Below are 19,053 nucleotides of genomic sequence, written 5' to 3'. Positions count from 1 at the left end.
TCTCTGTCACCAAGTGGTCTTCCTTTGAAGGAGAGGAACAGATGGCAATTCACTGCTGCTTTTCTCAACTAGATTCCTATTTACTTATTTATTTATTTATTTGCGTATTTATTTTGGTTTTTCTAGACAGGGTTTCCCTGTGTAACTTTGGCTTTCCTGGAACTCTGTAGACCAGGCTGGCTTCAAACTCAAAGAGATCCGCCTGCCTCTGCCTCCCTAGTGCTGGCATTACAGGTGTGCACCACCACCGCCCGGCTGGAATTTTTTTTTTTGAGACAGAGTTTCTCTGTGGCTTTGGAGCCTGTCCTGGAACTAGTTCTGTAGACCAGGCTGGTATCGAACTCACAGAGATCCGCCTGCCTCTGCCTCCCGAGTGCTGGGATTATGGAATTTTTTTTAAAACCAAGGAGCAACGTCCGAAAATCATATTTTTCAGAATAAGGGACCGACAGGAGATGCAGCCCAAGGGTTAACCAGCAAGTGGGGAGATGGCGCATGGGTGTAAACACCTGCAGAAATGCCTTTCTCTTAAGCTAATCGTGAATATGCTTGACTTCTCAAATACAAGAAGTTGAAATAGTCACCTAATGTAAACAATTTCATACAATGTATAAAGGAGTAAATACAAGTCTGAAGGACAATTCTGTGGGTTGGGTGTCGTGGGGACCTTTCATAAGGTGAGCTGAAGGTTTTTATGAAGATGCCTCTCAGCAGGCATCTGTGCTAAACTGTCAGTTGATGGAGACCGCCTGAAAGCCTGGCCAGTGGTGAAAAGTCAGCCTCTTTGGGGGTGGGGGAGGCCAAAATAGGAGGTTACTCACGTAACTTTTTTTTCGTTGGGGAGGGAGTGAATCAAAAAGTTCTGTTTTCGGTGACCGGAGGCTGTGTTTATGGCAGATGTGTGGTCTGATGGGCCGGTGTCTTAGAGTTGTTCACTTTTTTTGCCTGTCCTCTCTTTCGGACTCGGGACCTCCGCAGAGCTGCGTCCGTCTCCTAGCAGCCCCGTCCTAGCTCACACTGCTCCTGGGCCAGGCAGTCAGGACAGGGCCTCCGGGCGCCCCGCAGGCCTGCGCTGGCTGGGCTGGTAGACTAGCGCCGAGAGCGCCGAGAACCTTCACCGGCAGCCAGAGCCAGGCCCCACCCCGCAAGGCCCCGCCCCGCCGCCCAACGGTCGCTCCGGGCCGCCGGCTCCGCCCCTCCCGGCCGCCCGTGGTGCGTCTGCGCCTGCGCAGTAGCCTCAGAGCGCCAGGACCGGGATGGCGGCCGTTTTGGAGTCGCTGCTGCGCGAAGAGGTGCCGGTCGCAGCCGCCGTGCGGTGGATCGCGCGCAGCACCCCGAGTTCGGAGGTAACAGTGCCGACGCGCCCTCAGGCCTGTCTGGAATGCGCTTCCGGAGGGGGACGCTGCCTCAGTCCCTTCTCCCAGCCGGCCCTGGTTGACGGCCCGCGCCTAGGGCGCTTCTCTGGGCGCCACTGCCGGGCCGCCCACCCTGCGGCCTGAGCGACTGGCGGCCGGGGCTGTCAGCTGACCCTTTCGCCTCGCGACCTCTGCTTCTTCCCCAGGATAACTCCGAGGTGGCCGCTCTGAGCCCGCTTCGGCCTCTGCGGAAGGAATTCGTGCCGTTCCTGCTGAACTTCCTGAGGGAGCAAAGCAGCCGCGTCCTCCCGCAGGGCCCCTCAACCCCGGCCAAGACCCCGGGCTCCTCGGCCGCCTTGCCAGGGAGGTCGGGGGCCCCGCCACGGGGTGGCCGTGGGGCGCGCAGCCAGCTTTTCCCTGCGGCCGAGCCCCTCAGCACCACTGCCGAGACGCCTCTGGCCCGCCGTGCGGGCCGCAGGCGGGGGCCGGGACCGGGGCCGTCCCGCGAACGAGGAGGTCGCGGCCCTGGGGGCCCGGACGAGGCGGGCAGCGGCGAGAGCCCGCCCTGGGCTGGGGGCCGGAAGCCTCGGGGCTCAGGCAGCCCCGGCAGCCCCAGACACTCGCTCTCTGATCCGCCAAACCTCAGCAACTTGGAGGAGTTCCCTCCCGTAGGCACCGTTCCTCCCGGCCCTGCAGGGTGAGAATCGGCCCTTAGTGCAAGACATTCGCTAAAGCGGGGCTGGGCTCCCCACAGTAGAACGTGCGATGGATAGAAGGCTGAGAGGGAAGAAGCTGAGGGGCCGCGGGTGGGGGCGGTTGAAAGGGGCCCTGCTGTTGTTAACAGGCTGATGTGAGAAAAACCTGTGATTACTCTCAGCAGGACGAAACCTTCTCGAAGGATCAACCCAACTCCGGTGAGCGAAGAGAGGTCGCTTTCCAAGCCCAAGACCTGCTTCACCTCACCCCCAATCAGCTGTGTCCCCAGTTCCCAACCCTCAGCCCTGGACACTAGCCCTTGGGGCCTTGGCCTTCCCCCAGGGTGCAGAAGTCTGCAAGAGGAGCGGGAGATGCTCAGGAAGGCGCGGTATGGCTTTGCCGCCACCTGGGATGTCAGCTTTCCTCTTGTGCGGGACTTGCAGGGATTTTTCCTGAACTTGATTTCTCCCTTGGGGATTCTGGGTTTGCTTCCTGGGCTCTTGATATCTTCTTGGCAGAACCTGAGTATGGCTGTCGCTGGAAAGCCAGGCTGAGTAATCCTGCCATCCCTCTGTTCACGTAGCTCCACGCAGCTGCAGCAGTCACCTACCCCGGCCTGTCCCATCCCAGAGTTGGGGTCTCCCATCCCCAGTCGGACGGGAAGCCTCACAGCAGAACCTGCTGACCCAGCCCGAGTGTCTTCTCCACAGCGCCTGGAACTGGTAGCCCTTATCTACTCCTCGTGCATCGCTGGTGAGTGAGAGCAGAGGGAGCTGTGGTGGGTGTGCTTGCCAACTACAGGGTAAGAGAATGGGTGTCAGTGGTGCCCAATGTTATGGCTTTTTTTTTTTTAAATATCTAGAGAACCTGGTTCCAAACCTTTTCTTGGAGCTTTTCTTCGTCCTTCAGCTCCTTACTGCCCGGAGAATGGTGGCCACCAAGAATAGTGACCTTAACTCAAGTCAGGGCACCCTAGGTCAGTAAGCAAGTCTCATTTTGAGAACTGAGGTTTGCAGGTGGGATAGTTCTAACTAACCATTTGCTGTTGTCCTAGATCCCCTGGAAACGCCCCTGTTTCAGAGCATCCATGACTGCGTCTTCTTTGCGGTGCAGGTTTTGGAGCACCAGTTTCAGTGAGTTTTCCTAGCTGAGGCGGTGTGTTTAGTCTCATGTCTGTCTGCTTCTAGCCATTCGGGATGCATGATTGTGCTTAACATAGATCCTATGGCCCTAGACCTTTCTCACCTATTTTCTGGTTGGTTGATTGGTTCTTTTGAGACAGAGGCTTACTATGTAGCCCTTGGCTGGCCTTGAACTCCCTTTGTAGACCAAAATAGCCTTGAACCTGCATAGATCTGCCATCCTCTGCCTCTCAAGAACTAGAACTAAAGGCACCTATAACAAGGCTGTGAGTTTCCCCCCTAAAGAAATTAAATAGCTGAGTCTGGTGCCAAGCCTGGATTGCAAGTTAAAAGACCGGCCCAGGTTGCAGAAAATGCAAAACCAGTTTTGAATCTTAGTGAGATATAGTCTCAAATAATAAATACCAAAGAAGGGGGACAAAGGGCCTAAGTCTATAAATCAGTGGAGTGCTTGCCAGCCATGTGGAGAGCCCTGTATAAGACGAAGAAAGAACAGTAATAATTAGACAAGGAGGCTGACATATGTTTATAGCTATGTTTATGTTCCTAGCTTGCTCTCTCAATCTCAGTTCCATGAGGTCTTATTCTTCACCCTTTATCAAATTAATCCTTAGCTTATAACTTTGCCATACTTAGGCTTAAACACTGCCTTGTGTGTCAGGTGTACTTTGTGCTTGTAGCCTGTGATTCAGTCTCAGTCATATGTGCTCCTGTCTTTTCAGGGTTCTCTCCTACCTGGACAAAGGGACCTTGAAACTGCTGGCTGAGAATGAGCGGCTGATGTGCTTCTCTCCAGCTCTGCAAGGCCGCCTCCGAGCTGCTTATGAAGGCAGTGTTGCCAAGGTAGTCACCCCACTTAGGTTCCTAGTAGCCTAGACATTTTGTAAATTCACACAATCTTCATGGTGTTGTCAGGTGGGCTAATTCTGGACAGGAATAAGGAGTAAAGTCTTCTAACATGATTACAGCAGGTCTTATTTCCTAATGTTGTTGGTATGTTTTAGGTCTCTCTGGTGATGCCACCCTCTGCTCAAGCTGTCTCCTTTCAGCCAGAAACTGACAATCGTGCCAACTTTTCCAGTGATCGAGCCTTTCATACTTTTAAAAAACAGAGGTGAAAAGAAGGGACCTGTTGAGGAGGGAATAGAAAGCAGTTTACTGTCTTAGAAGTAGGACTTAGGCGCTAAAAGTGGTGGGTTAGTACTGTCAGGCCTTTTCTGACAGTCATCATAAAGCCTATTGGCTTCATTCTGTTTCATGTCCACAGACCTGAATCCCTGAGCTTAGCCAACCATCTTAGGGTCAACTTTCCCTGTCCACAGATGCCTATGATGTGCTGCTGCTGGGTCTGTAACATACCATCATGTAGAGAACTATGGAGGTTAAGGATGGGCTGTGGGTAGGCCTATCATAAACCTTCCAAGCAAGGGAAAGTGCTGTGGGAAGTGGGTGAAAAGCAATGGGGATTCAGCTGATCAAGCTTGCATATCTTTCAGGGATGTGTTCTATGAGGTGCTTCGAGAGTGGGAAGATCACCATGAGGAACCCAGCTGGGATTTTGAGAAGGGCTTGGGTAGCAGGATCAGGTGGGTGCTCTGCCCTTGCTCAGTTTGTCTCCTTGCTCTGACAGTGAGCAGCAACCCAGTGATGTTTAAGGTGATTGTTGGGAAGCTTTGCCCTGTGTCTTCCTCAGTCTCTAGTTGTTGGTAACTACCTAGTTGAAAAAGGATTTCTCTCTGTAGCTTCTCATACTCAGTGGCAAATGCTTGGGAAGGGACAAAGCTCATAGATCCAGGCTGCATAGGCAGATGACCAGGTTGTTGACCAAGTGTCCTTTGTCCTTGTCTCCCTCTCACATTGAGCACGGAGTTCATTGTCACTGAGCATGGCCTGAAGATCTGAGAGGGCATTTCTTGATGGGTTAAGTCTGTCTAGCCTGGAGGAATCTTGGTGATGAAGGGAACACATCTTACTTTCTTCTGTGTGGGCCTCCTGGCAGTCTTCAGTAAACACCCAGAATATGTTGTTTAATCTCCTTCCCATGTACTGTATATCTGCCCCTTACTCCTCAGAGCCATGATGAGTCAACTGTCAGCAGCCTGCAGCCACAGCCACTTTGTCCGGCTTTTCCAAAAACAGCTTCTCCAGGTAACAACTTCAGCGGCAGCCAAAAGATGTGGGCAGCTAGATAGATCAAGGCTAGCACTAGGGACCAGGTGGACCACCTGCTAGATTCTGGCTTAATTTAAAAGGATTTCTACTTTTGGTAGTTGAAATTGCCTTCTCTGACCTCATGCCCTTACCTAACCTCTCAACTACCATCCCTTTCTTGACTTGTGCTAAGGTACTAAGAGAGCTTAATATTCAGGATCCTTTCAAATTCTACTTCTAGTGACCTGAGGTAAATGTTGCTTTGTAGTTTCTGTCTCTTCTCCTTTCAGTTAAGAAGATAAACCCTCCATAGTGCTTGTTACTTTCTTTCTTTCATACCTAAGGTCTCACTCATGCTAGGCAAGTGTTTCCCACTGAACTATATCCTAAGCCCATTTTTTCCTTACTTTGTTTAGTCTTTCTCATGGGTTTGCTTTTGTTTTTTATTTCTCCTCCCTTTGTGGACATCTCAGATGTGTCAGAGCCCTGGCAGTGCTGGGGGATCCGTCCTGGGTGAAGCTCCAGATGTACTGAATATGTTAGGAGCTGACAAGTTGGGACGGTTGCGGCAGCTCCAAGAACGCCTTGTAGCCCCTCAGAGCAGCGGGGGACCCTGCCCACCCCCCACCTTCCCAGGCTGTCAAGGCTTCTTCAGGGATTTCATCATGAGTGCCAGCAGGTAAGCGTCTCCTGTGTCACACCAGGAGAAAGACTGAGACCAGGAAAGGTTTGGATTTCCCAGAGGGCAAATCATTGGACACGTCTGGAAGTGATTTCTGTGTTCTATCATTTATATTTGCTGGCTCTCATCTTTCTTCTGGTTCTTGCACCCACATAGGTAATACCATTGTCCTTTAGCCTCCCCATCTTCCTTGTGCATCCTTTCTGGGGTACCTCTTCTAATCACTAGTTGTTGTTGTTCTTCTTCTTTTTTAACTTATTTCAATAATTTTTTTATTTTATCTTTTTCTCTTCCCCCACCCAAGCTTCCATTTTAATCAGCATCTTATGGATAGTTTGAGCTTGAAGATTCGGGAACTCAATGGCCTTCCCCTGCCTCAGCATGAGCCTGGTGATGAAGATGGGGAATCAGATGTGGATTGGCAGGTTAGAAAACAGAATAAGGGAGACGATGGGGTCTGATTGAGGAGGGAAAGGATATATGTTTAAGGGAAACTTAATGGATTTTAAATTGTTCTAGAAGACTTACGGAAAGGACATTGTTTCACTTGATTCTTTATGCAGGGTGAAAGGAGGCAATTTGCTGTAGTGCTTCTTAGTCTTAGACTTTTGGCTAAATTTCTGGGCTTTGTGGCTTTCCTACCATACCGAGGACCTGAACCACCCCCAACCCGTGAACTTCAGGACTCTATTCTGGCCCTCAGGAGCCAGGTGAGTGCATGGGAGATCTGGGTAAGGAGGACCTGGATAGACCAGCAAAATGTGGAGGCTGACTGGTTTCCTTGGCTATTCTAGAAACCTGGCAGGTTAGAGGGTGGTCAGCCCCTTTCAAGGGCCTGCTCATTGACAAAATCCTGGCTTTCTCAGGTCCCTCCTGTCCTAGATATACGGGCTTTGCTGCAGCAGGGGTTGTGGGCCCGCCGGGCAGTACTTACTGTACCCTGGCTGGTGGAGTTCCTCTCTTTTGCTGACCACATTGTCCCCTTGCTGGACTACTACCGGAGTGTCTTTACTCTCCTGCTGCACTTACATCGGTGAGTAGAACAAGACTTATTTGCATAGCCCTGTTACTTATAAAGAGGGCCTAGAAATCTATACGTCTTTGTGGTTCCACAGCCATAATGGCCTCAGGAGAGGCAGGACTGTGATAGTTATTTTCCATTCCCTTGGTCCTTCTGTCGATCTTTTGGCCTAGCAAAGAAGGATGTGAGGTGCAAGCCTCACTGAGATCCTATTTGTCTTCTCAGTAGTAGTGTGATTTCGGTCTGCTTTTGCGAACTCCCTTCCCAGTGATAGCTTTTATTTACTCCCTTCTATCCTTGGCACAAGTCTGTTAATGTCCTCTGTTTACCTTTTAGGAGTTTGGTCTTATCGAAGGAGAATGAAGGGGAGATGTGCTTCCTGAACAAGCTGCTACTGCTTGCTGTCCTAGGCTGGCTTTTCCAGGTAGATAGGATGGCTGGATAGGTAGTGGGTGACTGCTGTGGCAGGGCAGGAAAGCTGTAGAGTCTGAGCAAGGCAGGGACAGAAAAGGAAGGTTCTGAGAGGGATGGATATTGCTCTGGCTTCAGAAGACAATTTGCTTGACCCGAGGCCCCAGTAGATGAGAAAGTATGACAAGTCTCAGAGTGACAATGGAGCTCTAACTGCCTTCCTCTTACCAGATACCCACAGTTCCTGAGGATTTGTTCTTTCTAGAAGATGGTCAGGTAGATGCCTTTGAGGTGGACACAGCTACTTCAGAGCATGGTTTGGTGAGTGTTGGGGGTCAAACCAGGGTCATGTGAATCCCAGGAATTAATTAGAATAAGGGCCCACCAGCAGATACACTAGTAAAGACTTAAGATGTTTCTCCTGCTTGACTCCCATTTCTGTGCATTTGTGAGGAAAGGGGCACTGCCTTCCCCTTCCAAACCTGGCCTGTTCTTCCGCAGGACAGTGTGCCTGTTGTGGACCAGCAGCTGCTGTATACCTGCTGCCCCTACATTGGTGAGCATCCCTGTCTCCCCTGTGGTCAATGCATGTCTTATCATGGACACCCAAGAAGACTTGACTCCTTAGCACATTGCTCTGTTCTTAGATTCTCTGGGCACTTCATCCTCTTTGCTCCATAAAGGCTATGGTGTTTGGGAGAGGGGGGTGGTAATTTTGGAATTAAGACCTTTGAATCCTCTACAGGAGAACTCCGGAAACTGCTTGCTTCCTGGGTTTCAGGCAGCAGTGGGCGGAGTGGGGGTTTTGTGAGGAAAATCACTCCCACTACCACCACCAGTCTGGGAACCCTGCCTCCCAAGACCAGCCAGGGGTTGCAGGTAAGTGCAAAGGGTAGGGTAATGGGGAGGCAGAAGGGAGCCCTCATGGTACTACTACTTCTGTCTCCACCTCCTGCCAGGCTCAGCTTGCCCAGGCCTTTTTCCACAACCAGCCACCCTCCCTGCGCAGGACTGTAGAATTTGTGGCAGAAAGAATTGGATCGAACTGTGTCAAACATATCAAGTAAGAGTGGAATGAGAGCCCTAGTTTTTTTTTTTTCTAAAGACTTTTTTAAATGAATTATTTAACTTTATGTGCATTGGTGTGAAGGTATCAGATCCCTTGGAACTAGATTTGCAGACAGTTGTGAGCTGTTATGTGGGTGCTGGGACTTGAACCTGGGTCCTCTGGAAGAGCAGTCAGTGCTCTTAACTGCTGAGCCATCTCTCTAGTCCCCAAGAATCCTAGTCTTAATCCCTTATCATTTTCTTCCTTTAAATTCTTAGCACCTAGTTGTCAAACTGAGCAAATTCACCTGGGGGAGTCAAGAGGCTGAAATTATATCCTTTGAAGGGCATTTTGATCAAATTTCTCTGTTTCCCTTTCCTCTTAACCCAGCTAACTGCCCCCCCCCAAACCTTGTTCTCTCTGATAAAGGGCAACGCTGGTGGCAGATCTGGTGCATCAAGCCGAGTCACTTCTTCAGGAGCAGCTAGTGACGCAGAGAAAGCAAGGGGGAGACCCAGCCCAGCTGTTGGAATTCTTGTGTTCTCAACTGTGTCCCCATGGGGCTCAAGCATTGACCCAGGGGCGGGAGTAAGAACTGTTGATCTATTTGACCCTCCTAATCTCCTGAAGTCTCCTCTTGGTTTTTGTTTCTTTGTTTTGTTTTGTTTTGTTTTGTTTTCCAAGACAAGGTTTCTCTGTAGCTTTTAGAGCCTGTCCTGGAACTAGCTCTTGTAGACCAGGCTGGCTTCAAACTCACAGAGATACACCTGCCTCTGCTGGGATTAAAGGTGTGTGCCACCACCGCCCGGCTAGCTTTTTGTTTCCTGAGATAAGGTCTTACTCTGGTCTAGGCTGACCTGACCCCAAAGTCCTAAGTGCTGAGATTACAGGCATGAGCTACCACACCCAGCTTCCTTTAGGTTTATTTCCTGTCCTTTCACATTCCTCTTGTTCCATTTCTTTTCTTTCCACCCCTTCTTTGCTCTGATCCCTTTTCTGAAGGGTATGTCTTTGGGAACAAAGTCCAGATATTAAATTGGAAGAGTGTGTGTAATGTAGGGCTAATGGGTGGGTTTCTCCTTCCTCCAGCATCTGTTGTAGGGCAGGAGAATGGACAGCACTTCCTTCCGAGACAGGGTTTTCAGGTCACGGACCTGGTGCTCTTGCTCTTGGGCATTTAGTTTGTAAGTCAGTCTACAATATCTAGATGTTGACCTCCTCCTGTATTTTCTCAGGTTTTGCCAAAAGAAGAGCCCCATTGCTGTGCGAGCACTGCTGCCAGAAGAAACGCCAGCTGCTGTACGTAGGAAGGAAGCCTGCAGCTAGCAGGCCAGTAGGCATGCATGCATGTGCTCCTCTGTGTACACATGCACCTGTGTGAGGCTGCTGTAGGGTAGGGTGGGTCTTGAACTGTAGCATCTAATGTACCCACCTTCCCAAATCCCTGACTCAGCAGTCCTTCTCTGCCACAGGTTCTAAACAGTGCAGAGAACATTGCTGTGGGGCTTGCAACAGAGAAAGCCTGCTCTTGGTTGTCAGCCAACATTACAGGTGAGGTCTAGGAAAGGAGTGACTGAACCTAGTTTTTAAAGGTAGACGGGCAGGGTATTGAGCAGTTTGTGGGAGATTAGGTGAGCCAGTTAGAGCAGTGAAAGGTGTGGGTTGTCATGGCAAGCCCATGCAAGGGGACACTCTAGTGACTCCATTCTTGTTCTCCCTCTGCCTGGCAGCGCTGATTAGAAGGGAGGTGAAAGCAGCCGTGAGTCGCATGCTACGTGCCCAGGGTCCTGAGCCAACTGCCCGGGTGGAGCGGAGGGGCTGCTCCCGAGCCTGTGAGCACCATGCTCCCCTCCCCTCCCACCTCATCTCCGAGATAAAAGTACACAGCTACCCTACTCCCTTTGGCTTTCCCACTCCCTCTCCCTGCTGCTTGTTTCTTTTTTCACATTGGCTTCAGGATTTGTATAGAAGCTTTGTGTGTTGTCTGGCTGGTTTCTGTTTCTTGCCATACTGAATGGGATTACATAGAGCAAAGCTGAATTGGTTCAGCTTTTGTTCTAGAATCACCCCAAAAGTTAGATCTAAAGGGTTGTTTTTTGAGACAGGGTACCACTTTATAGCTCTGGCTGGCCTAGAACTTACTGTGCATACCAATTTAACTTCAGACATACAGAGATCCACCTATGTCTGCCTTCCCAGCACTGGGATTAAAGGTGTTATGTCACAACAACAGGCCAGATCTAAAGTTTTTAACTAAATGCATCTTATATATGTGGTAGAAATGGCTGTAAAGTATAGTAGAAAAATGGGGGAGGGGCATTTCAGTGTCTGGATGTGGTTTCTGTACTATTCTTCTATGTGGGTGATAATGGTAGCTATTAAGCATAAACTGTCCATTCTAATGGATAATGAGACTTGGATTCTCGGCTATTCTGGAGGCTGGGGCAGGAGGATCACAGAACTAGGCCAGTCTGGTCAACTTAAATAAGACTGTCTTAAACATTTATAAAATAAGAAGATAGTGTAAGCTTTACATATTATCCCTTGGTATAAGGGTGGGGGGACTGACTCTATTATATTTATTTATTTATTTTTGGTCTTTCCAGACAGGGTTTCTCTGTGGTTTTGGAGCCTGTCCTGGAACTAGCTCTTGTAGACCAGGCTGGTCTCGAACTCACAGAGATCCGCCTGCCTCTGCCTCCCGAGTGCTGGGATTAAAGGCGTGTGCCACCACCGCCCGGCAACTGACTCTATTATAGAGGAAGAATCAGCAAAAACAAAAAACATGGTCCAAAATGATTTGGTTTTGTAAATAAAAGTTTTGTTGAATGCAGTCATATCCGTTTGTTTATATGACTGCCTTGTTGGTACCAAAGCAGAGATGAATGGTTGGAGCAATATTTAGGCCTTGAGACTCCCAAGGACTAAAATACTATCTAGTGGTCTGGGAATAGAGATGTAGAATAGAGACTAGAAAGCAAAGTCCATCGGTGGGGACTGTAGGAAGGAGAGGGAAAGAAAGGTGTCAGGCTAGATAACACTTCTCGATATGCAGAAGATTTCTATTTTGAGATGTCTGAGAAGGTGTTAAGACTCTAGATAGGACAGTTTCTCTAATGTTTTAAGATGCCTTCTGGGAATTGGTTAGATAGTTTTGTCTCGAGGTGAGTAACATCTTTGGAGCTCTCTGGCTGCACACAGTCTGTAGGCTTATCACTTCATCTGCTTCCTGGGTTGTCAACATAATTGTTTATCCTAGCTGTGCTATACTGCCTGAGCCTCAGCCCTAAGAACACCTTGACCCAGTTGCTTCACCCCCTTGGGCTCTGTTTTCCTTCTGCCTCTCTCCACCGGCTGGTTTCCATCCCAAACCAAGTTTCTGTCAGCCTGGCATAAGGTCTCAACACTGCTCTCTACAGGATGTGCTCTCCCTGGCTGCGGGGCCTCGGGACCCTGAGGAGGGAGTTTCCCCAGAGCATTTGGAACAGCTCCTAAACCAGCTGGGCCAGTCACTGCGGTGCCGCCAGGTAAGATGTGGCATGAGCCACATTGGCTTAGGGCCAGTCCTTAGACTAGTAAGAATGATGTTCATGTCTCCCACTTTTCCCCTATAGTTCCTGTGCCCAACTGCTGAGCAGCATCTGGCCAAGTGCTCTGTGGAGTTAGCTTCCCTCCTGGGTATGGTTCTTTTTCCATCAAATCCCTCATGCCACATTCCTCAAACCCCAGGGTTAGATACAAACAAGATTAAGAGCGTGGGGCATGCTCTTCTGCCTCCATTTAAACTCTTTCTCTTTCTGTAGTTGCAGACCAGATCCCCATCCTAGGGCCCCCAACACAGCACAGGCTAGAGCGAGGACAGGCTCGAAGGCTTCTGCACATGCTGCTTTCCTTATGGAAGGATGACTTCCAGGGGCCAGTTCCACTACAGCTTCTACTCAGCCCAAGAAATTTGGGGCTTCTGGCAGATACTCGGCCAAGGGAGGTAAGTCAGGCACAGGTCCTCTGTAGTTTTGGTTTCTTTTGGGGTGGAGGTTAGATATATTTTATGTGTACTATGTGCATATGTTTTGGGATCCCTTGGAACTAGGGTGGCTATGAACCACCATGTCAGTACTGAGAATTGGACTTGCCAAACAAATGCTCTTAACCTATGACCATTTCTCTAGGCCCATGTGTATGGATTTTCAAATAGGATCTCACTCTAGTCTGCAGCATTCTTCCTGCCTCTGCCTTCCAGGTGCTGATTACAGATGTGAGCTATCATGCCTACCTAGCTCCTTCACTCATGCTATGTGTTAAGGGGATTCTGTTATGTGTGGGGCTGTACTTGTTAGCACTGTTCATGCTAAATCTGAAGGTCATTAATTGGATAAACTAGGAGGGTATGGGCTTCTAAAATTTCCCTGTCTCTAGCTCCCCCAGCACTCGGGCTACAGATAAATACACAGGTTTCCAAATGCAGGCCATTATGTTTACACATCAGGCACTTTACTGAGCTCTCTCTTCATCCCTGCAAGTCATGTTATTAACATTGTTCAGTGCTTCATCCCAATGTTTTTGTTTTGTTTTTTAAGACAGGGTTTCTCTATGTAGCTCTGGCTGTCCCAGAACTTGCCCTGTATACCAGGGTGTTCTTGAACTCAGACTTCTAAGTGCTGGGTTTAAAGACACATGCCACCTCTATTGCTGAGGTGCAGCAAGTGCCTTAACAGCATGCCGAGCCATCTAACTCCAGCTCTCTTTTCTCTTGGGACTACTGTCCAGTCCTCAGTCCCTACTGTTAAGAGTACTGTGTGTGGTCTTGACAACTTTTGGCCTTCTCTGTGGTGTTTTGCAGTGGGACCTGCTACTGTTCTTACTCCGGGAGCTGGTAGAAAAGAATCTCATGGGACAGCTGGAGATAGAAGCCTGTTTGGGCAGCCTTAATGAGGCCCAGTGGCCAGGGGTAAGGAGTCTTAATCTCTTGTCTTATATGAAGAGAGAAAATGTCTCATTTGTCCTAAAGATTGCCTGTGGAGCCCAGGCTAGCCACAAGCTTGCATTCCTTCTGCTTGCTGAGTGCTGGGATTTCCAGTTGTGGGCCCATCATAGCTGGCAGCTACATGCCCAGTGGTTCCAGTATTGGGTTTGATCTGTGTGGCTACTTTGCGAGACTCAGAAGACCAAAGGAGGACAATTGGAAAGCAGCACAGCACAGTGAATATTCAGGACTTGACAGTCAGATTTCAGCTTATGTTTAAAATGTTCTTGTGATTGAGAGCAAAACAGTATCCATAAAATAAGATTAAGACTTTGTGCCTCAGCTTCCTGAGAGTCCACTTTCCCTATTAGAACTTAAGCCTTAGCTTGCTAGTCTGGGCAGTTTCTATTAATTTTTTTTTTCATAGAAGGCATTGGGTGAAATACCCGGGTTGTCAGTCTCTCCACTGTCTGTGAGAGCTTGTTTGGGACTTAACCTTTGTACTTGTTTCAGGACTTCTCAGAAGAATTATCAACACTATTTCGCTTGTTCTTAGCTGAGCCCCATCTGCTAGAACCCCAGCTAAGAGCTTGTGAACTTATGCAACCAAACCGTGGAACAGTGCTGGCCCAAAGCTAGGGCTGGGAAACAGCCCTCTCGGGCATGACTCCAGAACCTGCCTCCTGTGCCTCAGAAGGAGGCTCAAGAGCCCACTGCACGCCTTGCTGGGGCAAGAGTGGCCATACCTGTAATCAGGCTTACTGCTTCTAAGTGAAGGAAGTGTGTAGCTGCAGAGCATCCACAGACAAGGGCCTCAACACCTGAAGTCTAGAAGAAGGAGAATCGGATTCAGAGTCACAGTAGAAAAGCCTAGGCTCCAATCTTGGAGCAGAAGGAAGGCTGGCGTTTCTCGTTTGGATGCTAAATGAAATGCATGTGTGCTGGTCAGTGCATTTCAAGCCTCAAGTTGCTGCTATCCCAGCATTTCTTAAAACTTATTCTGAGAAATCTTGATAGGCAAAGGACTGCTTTACTTGAGAAAGTTAACAAAACATGGATTTGGAAGTCTACATTTTCTCACCTACAGAAGCTGGACTGTCACCCTACCCCCAAATATTGACAGCCTATTAATAAGGTAGGACACACCTATGTGAAACTTGGGTCTTACGTGGACCTTCACCTCTTTGCAGGGACTTAGTCCTCAGACCAAGCATGGCATAGAAAATTAGGGGTTTGGGGTCTTTTATAAATAAAACTTTTAACAAGGTCTTGATGGCTATTTTCCCCTGCTTTTATCCCCTTTCTTAAAGCAGGCCTTGTGCATTGCAGTGAGTGAACTGCCTTGTCTCTTCATGATGCTTGCATTCTTTGATGCTGAGACCCAGTCTTAGAGATACAATCTGCTATGAACTATTGCCATCTACTATCGACATATTCCCTGCTGCCTAGGCTGGCCCACATGGCTGGCAGCTTTGGTGATAATCTGTATTGTTGACTTTGGAATGTCTGATTTATCTCAGAACTTACTTTTGACCAAAAGCAGTCTTCTGGGTTATAGTTGTCAAGACCTCGTTTCTACAAATGGGCAGGTGATTTTTAAGAAATTATTTTTATTGCACTTAGCATGTCTGCACATAGGCTATGGCACACCTCTAGAGGTCGGAGAACTTCTTGGAGTCAGTTCTTCGATCCCAGGGCTTAAATTCAGGTCATCAGGCTTGGCACCAAGCCATTTTGATAGCCTCTGGAACCATTGATTTTAAGAAAGAAGACAGTATTTTGATAATGTGCTTTTTCCCTAAAAAATAGTGGGCTTTTTGTTTTGGGAGTAAGACTTGGGCTTTAATGGGAGTATCAGAAGGTTCTCAGTGATAAATAAATCTTGAAGCCACATGTAAAATATTTGTATGCAGCATATCTTAGTTTGCTGCTGTCAAAAAGGCTTCTGACCTAAGGAAAGTTAAGCTTCTCTAAACTTAAACTCACTTACCCATTGGTGTATCATCTCCTTCCCTTAACTCCTTTTTATTAAAAAAAAAATTATTTATTTAATGTACATTGGGGTTTTCCCTGTACGTAGTCTATGTGAAGGTATCTGATCCCCTAGAACTGGAGTTACAGATAGTTGTGAACTGCCATGTGGATGCTGGGAATTGAACCTGGGTCCTTTGGAAGAACAGCAAATGCTTTCAACTGCCAAACAGCCCCCGCTTAACTCCATAAAATGCTTGAGCATCAAAGTGTTTTTCCAGGTCAGGATTTGGTCCAGGGGCCTCGCCTCACACATTAACCACAAACTTAGACTGCTCAGTTCTGTCAGTACTGGTATCAAGCCTAGGGAATTACTCTACCACTGAGCTTCAAGCCCAATAGACAGTCATAAATTTTCTTTTTCTCTTTCTGTTCTTAAAGGTCAGTATTATAAGGGTATGGTTGAACCACAGCCCTGCCCCAGAAAGCTGCGAGCCCTGGTAAAGGTGAGCAGTAGGCTAACAGCCAATTCTTATATTGTTTGGGAAAGCTTGCTGTTCAAATTGTAGGATTCAGCTATGAAGCAAGCCTTAAGGTACACGCAGAAAAACTTGCTCAAACGACTGATGATAAAGACAGGCAGCTAATGAGCTAGACGGGGGACTAGTCATTCTCCTTTCTGTACATAAGTACTCTTTTTGGGGATGTCTGATTTATCTCAAAACTTCCTTCTAATCATAAGCAGTCTTCTGGGTTATAGTAGGTGATAATTGTATTGTGTGTTCTATGGACAGAACACCTGGGACTTTCTAGAGGTAAAAATACTCAGCTCCCAACCTGGGGTGATTCTCATGCTCTCCAAAACCTGACTTATCCTTTGTCTTTTGCAATAGGATCAGTACAGGTCCACAAATATGGAAATACACTGTGGTCAACCATTGCTTAATATATAATGGCATAGTTTTACAACTACATCTATCTTCTTAAATAGATTCTTAGGTTTTTTTTCCCCCTCCTGTATCCTTTAAATTTAAGTTATCTAGAGATGATTTAACTATGTATAAATAATTACAAGAAATTTTTGCTTGAACATCTTTTGATCTATGGTTAAATGGATGGATGTGGGACATGAAGTTATAGAGAGTTGACTCTGTGACAGATGGCTTACCATCTTATGCTAGATAGCCAACCTATTCCAATTCCTACAGTTGCTGAACTCATAGGAAATACCAGCACATGCATGTAAGCAGAAAATTTCAACTCTGGATCATAAGTAGATATGGCCATCATGACCCTCAAGGATTCCCCCCCCCCCTTTTGGTTTTTCCAGATAGGGTTTTTATGTATAGCCCTGGCTGTCCTGGACCTCACTCCGTAGACCAGGCTGGCCTCGAACTCACAGGTCCACCTGCCTCATGAGTACTGTGATTTAAAGGTGTGTACCACGACTGCCTGGATATTTTTTGTTTTGTTTTGAACAAATATTTTGACTTTTTTTTTGGTCAGTAGTCTCAGTAAGGCACTTATATGAAAAGAGGCAGAAGCAGAAACTAAGAATGGTGGCTCATTGTCTTTAGTTTAGGACTTGGAAGTTTCACAATATTCAATTGGTAATATAAATACTCTAAGGGATTAGAAAAAAAACCTTGCAAAGAAGTATATCCTTTAGCCATTCTTATGTCTCCATAAGAGTACCCTTTTCCACCAAAGAGTTTGAGTGACAGAAATAGATGAGGTTTTTTGTTTGTTTTTTGAGACAGGGTTTCTTTGTATAGTCCTGGGTCTCCTGGACATAGCTCTGTAGACAGATAGACCTGCCTCTGCCTCTAGAATGCTGAGATTAGAGTGTACACCACCTTCCAGCACTAAAAGTAGTTTTTTATCCCTATCATTTCCGGAAGAACCTGGAACATCTTCAGTGTTCAGCCAGGCCAAGAGTCAAGATACAAGAAAACAATCCTTTTTCCATCCTCTCCTATTAGAACAATTAAACTCAGTACTTAAAGAGATGATTCAATACTTATTTTTTGTTGCTTGAGACAGGATCTTGAACAGAGTGCTATAGGCATGTGCCACCACACCCTACTCAGTCAGTAGATTTATATAAAAAGTAGGTTCCAGGTGTGGTGGCTCATAATCCCAGCATTTGGGAGATTGAGGCATCGTGTTGGCATAGGGTCAAGGCCTACTAGAAATTAATCCTCTCCAAGACAGTCTGTTTGAAATCCCTCTTACCATGTCAGCAAACAGCATGTAGCTCTTCCTACCTGTTACTGGTCTTCAGGCCCCACAGTTGCCTCCCATTGTACTGAGCTCAAGGTAGACTAACTGTACCAGTAACACAGAGTGACCCAGTAGAAGTAGGGTGTGCGTGCGTAGGTAAATACGAATAGTAAAGCATTTGTAAACACTCGGTGAGAAAAAAACAATTCTGAATCAGACTTTGGTTTGTGCAGTTGATTCTTTAAACTGGTTTGATCCTTTCTGTCACTCCATCACAAAATGGAGATGAATGTTGGAGGCAGATTCAGGGCACCCTTGGCTAGTGCTTGCCTACCAAGGAGGCACCTTGCCAAGGCACTGCAGTCCCCAGCTCTACAGGCTATACCTTTTCCAGTCTTTGGTGTGTTGTTGAGTCCCAGAGGCAGGAAATAAAGGTGAGAAATCGAGTTTCATTGGACAGGCAGGGCCAGGAAATTCAGGTTGCTCACTCTTCAGAGGTAACCAAGTACTAAATACTGATTTTGCTGGCAATGCTGGGCTGATGCCATTTGTATAGTTGGCTACCACAGGCAGCCTGGGCTTCTCTTACCTCAGGGTATAGAAGCAGCTATGGAGTCTCAGGTGTTCTGGGCCTACATCTCAGCAGCTATCTCCACAGCCCAATACTAACTACCAAGGAAGGATGCCAGCTTGGCCACAACCAGCGGCTGCTGTTTGATAAAGGAGTTCAGAAGATGAGGAGGGAAGCCTGGTGCACCCAGCTCCACCTGGAAAGAGAAGGAAGAAATGAAGGTGTACAGACAGACCTGGAACAGCCACTCTGGCAGTGGTGAGTGGAGATGCACATAGGCTCCTGAGTTTGGATCTAAGTACTGACCTTCCCCTCCCCAATGTTGAAGGTGGAGTTGACCTGAGAGTTGGAGAGCTCTACAAGATGGGGATTCTACTCTGTTGCTGCCTTCAGCTCCAACAATCCATCTATTTCCTAAGGACACTATAGTCAGCCGTAATATTAAGTTAGTTCATCTCTGGTGCTGGGGCTTCACAAAGACTATAAACTTGCTCATTCCCCCTACTTTAATTCCCCTTGCTGTGAGCCTACTCTAGCCAAATGGCCTAGCAACCAGGGATTCTAGAAACATCCCCAGGTATTCATTGAGATAAGATGCAGTACTGTGTCACCTGGGCAAGGAAGATGACTCTGGTTATTTCTTTCCCCTCCATGATAACAGGCTGCAGGACCCAGGCACTGGGCAGGATCTCTCCTCGGACCATTTTTCTGCTGGGTCTTGGCATGGATGTGTCATACACAGACTGAGCTGCCATAATTGACAGGTGCCCCTAGGGACAGAGATACATGTGAGTTCTCTACCTGTGTAATAAAAAACAG

At 47.7% G+C, this 19,053-nt stretch overlaps 2 protein-coding genes across 6 annotated transcripts in view; one reads left to right on the top strand and one right to left on the bottom strand.

The window, feature by feature from the left end:
* The first annotated feature begins 1,241 nt into the window (after nt 1-1,241).
* On the top strand, nt 1,242-18,903 carry Cdan1 (codanin 1). Of its 5 annotated transcripts, none has more exons than XR_012909700.1 (29): nt 1,242-1,346; nt 1,562-2,052; nt 2,233-2,439; nt 2,635-2,804; nt 2,914-3,027; nt 3,106-3,184; nt 3,916-4,036; nt 4,198-4,307; nt 4,690-4,779; nt 5,266-5,341; nt 5,818-6,023; nt 6,331-6,451; nt 6,590-6,736; nt 6,893-7,059; nt 7,384-7,471; nt 7,690-7,779; nt 7,960-8,014; nt 8,204-8,337; nt 8,418-8,521; nt 8,936-9,094; nt 9,742-9,805; nt 9,979-10,057; nt 10,237-10,385; nt 11,926-12,033; nt 12,121-12,184; nt 12,310-12,491; nt 13,347-13,454; nt 13,983-14,604; nt 18,322-18,903. XR_012909700.1 is itself a non-coding variant. In XM_075961901.1 (28 exons), exons 1-28 carry the CDS (start codon nt 1,257-1,259, stop codon nt 14,106-14,108), a joined length of 3,696 nt encoding a protein of 1,231 aa, XP_075818016.1. In that variant the 5' UTR covers nt 1,242-1,256; the 3' UTR covers nt 14,109-14,737. The 5 variants fall into 5 exon arrangements, 3 of the variants coding, with proteins under 3 accessions (XP_075818016.1, XP_075818015.1, XP_075818017.1); XR_012909699.1 differs by lacking the exon at nt 18,322-18,903 and adding an exon at nt 15,882-16,990; XM_075961901.1 differs by lacking the exon at nt 18,322-18,903 and having other exon boundaries at nt 2,236-2,439; nt 13,983-14,737.
* The window catches only part of Stard9 (StAR related lipid transfer domain containing 9), an 83,396-nt gene continuing 82,641 nt past the window's right edge, over nt 18,299-19,053 (bottom strand). The window contains exons 32-33 of the mRNA XM_075961898.1: nt 18,846-19,004; nt 18,299-18,430 (exon numbers count right to left, since the gene is read on the bottom strand). Coding sequence (XP_075818013.1) covers nt 18,329-18,430; nt 18,846-19,004 — 261 coding nt within the window. The 3' untranslated portion in view covers nt 18,299-18,328. The remainder of the gene's footprint in view (nt 18,431-18,845; nt 19,005-19,053) is intronic.

The sequence above is a fragment of the Microtus pennsylvanicus genome, chromosome 2, assembly GCF_037038515.1.
Source record: "Microtus pennsylvanicus isolate mMicPen1 chromosome 2, mMicPen1.hap1, whole genome shotgun sequence".
Lineage (NCBI taxonomy): Eukaryota > Metazoa > Chordata > Mammalia > Rodentia > Cricetidae > Microtus > Microtus pennsylvanicus.
The sequence above is the reverse complement of the archived record's forward strand: the minus strand, read 5'-3'. Positions and strand labels throughout refer to the sequence as shown.

Bases quoted from the DNA above. Each gene is read 5' to 3' on its own strand.
- Cdan1 (XM_075961900.1), top strand. From the start codon at position 1,257: ATGGCGGCCGTTTTGGAGTCGCTGCTGCGCGAAGAGGTGCCGGTCGCA. The intron at 3,028-3,105 runs GTCAGTAAGCAA...CTGTTGTCCTAG, and splicing joins CTCAAGTCAGGGCACCCTAG to ATCCCCTGGAAACGCCCCTG. The intron at 6,737-6,892 runs GTGAGTGCATGG...TGGCTTTCTCAG, and splicing joins TTCTGGCCCTCAGGAGCCAG to GTCCCTCCTGTCCTAGATAT.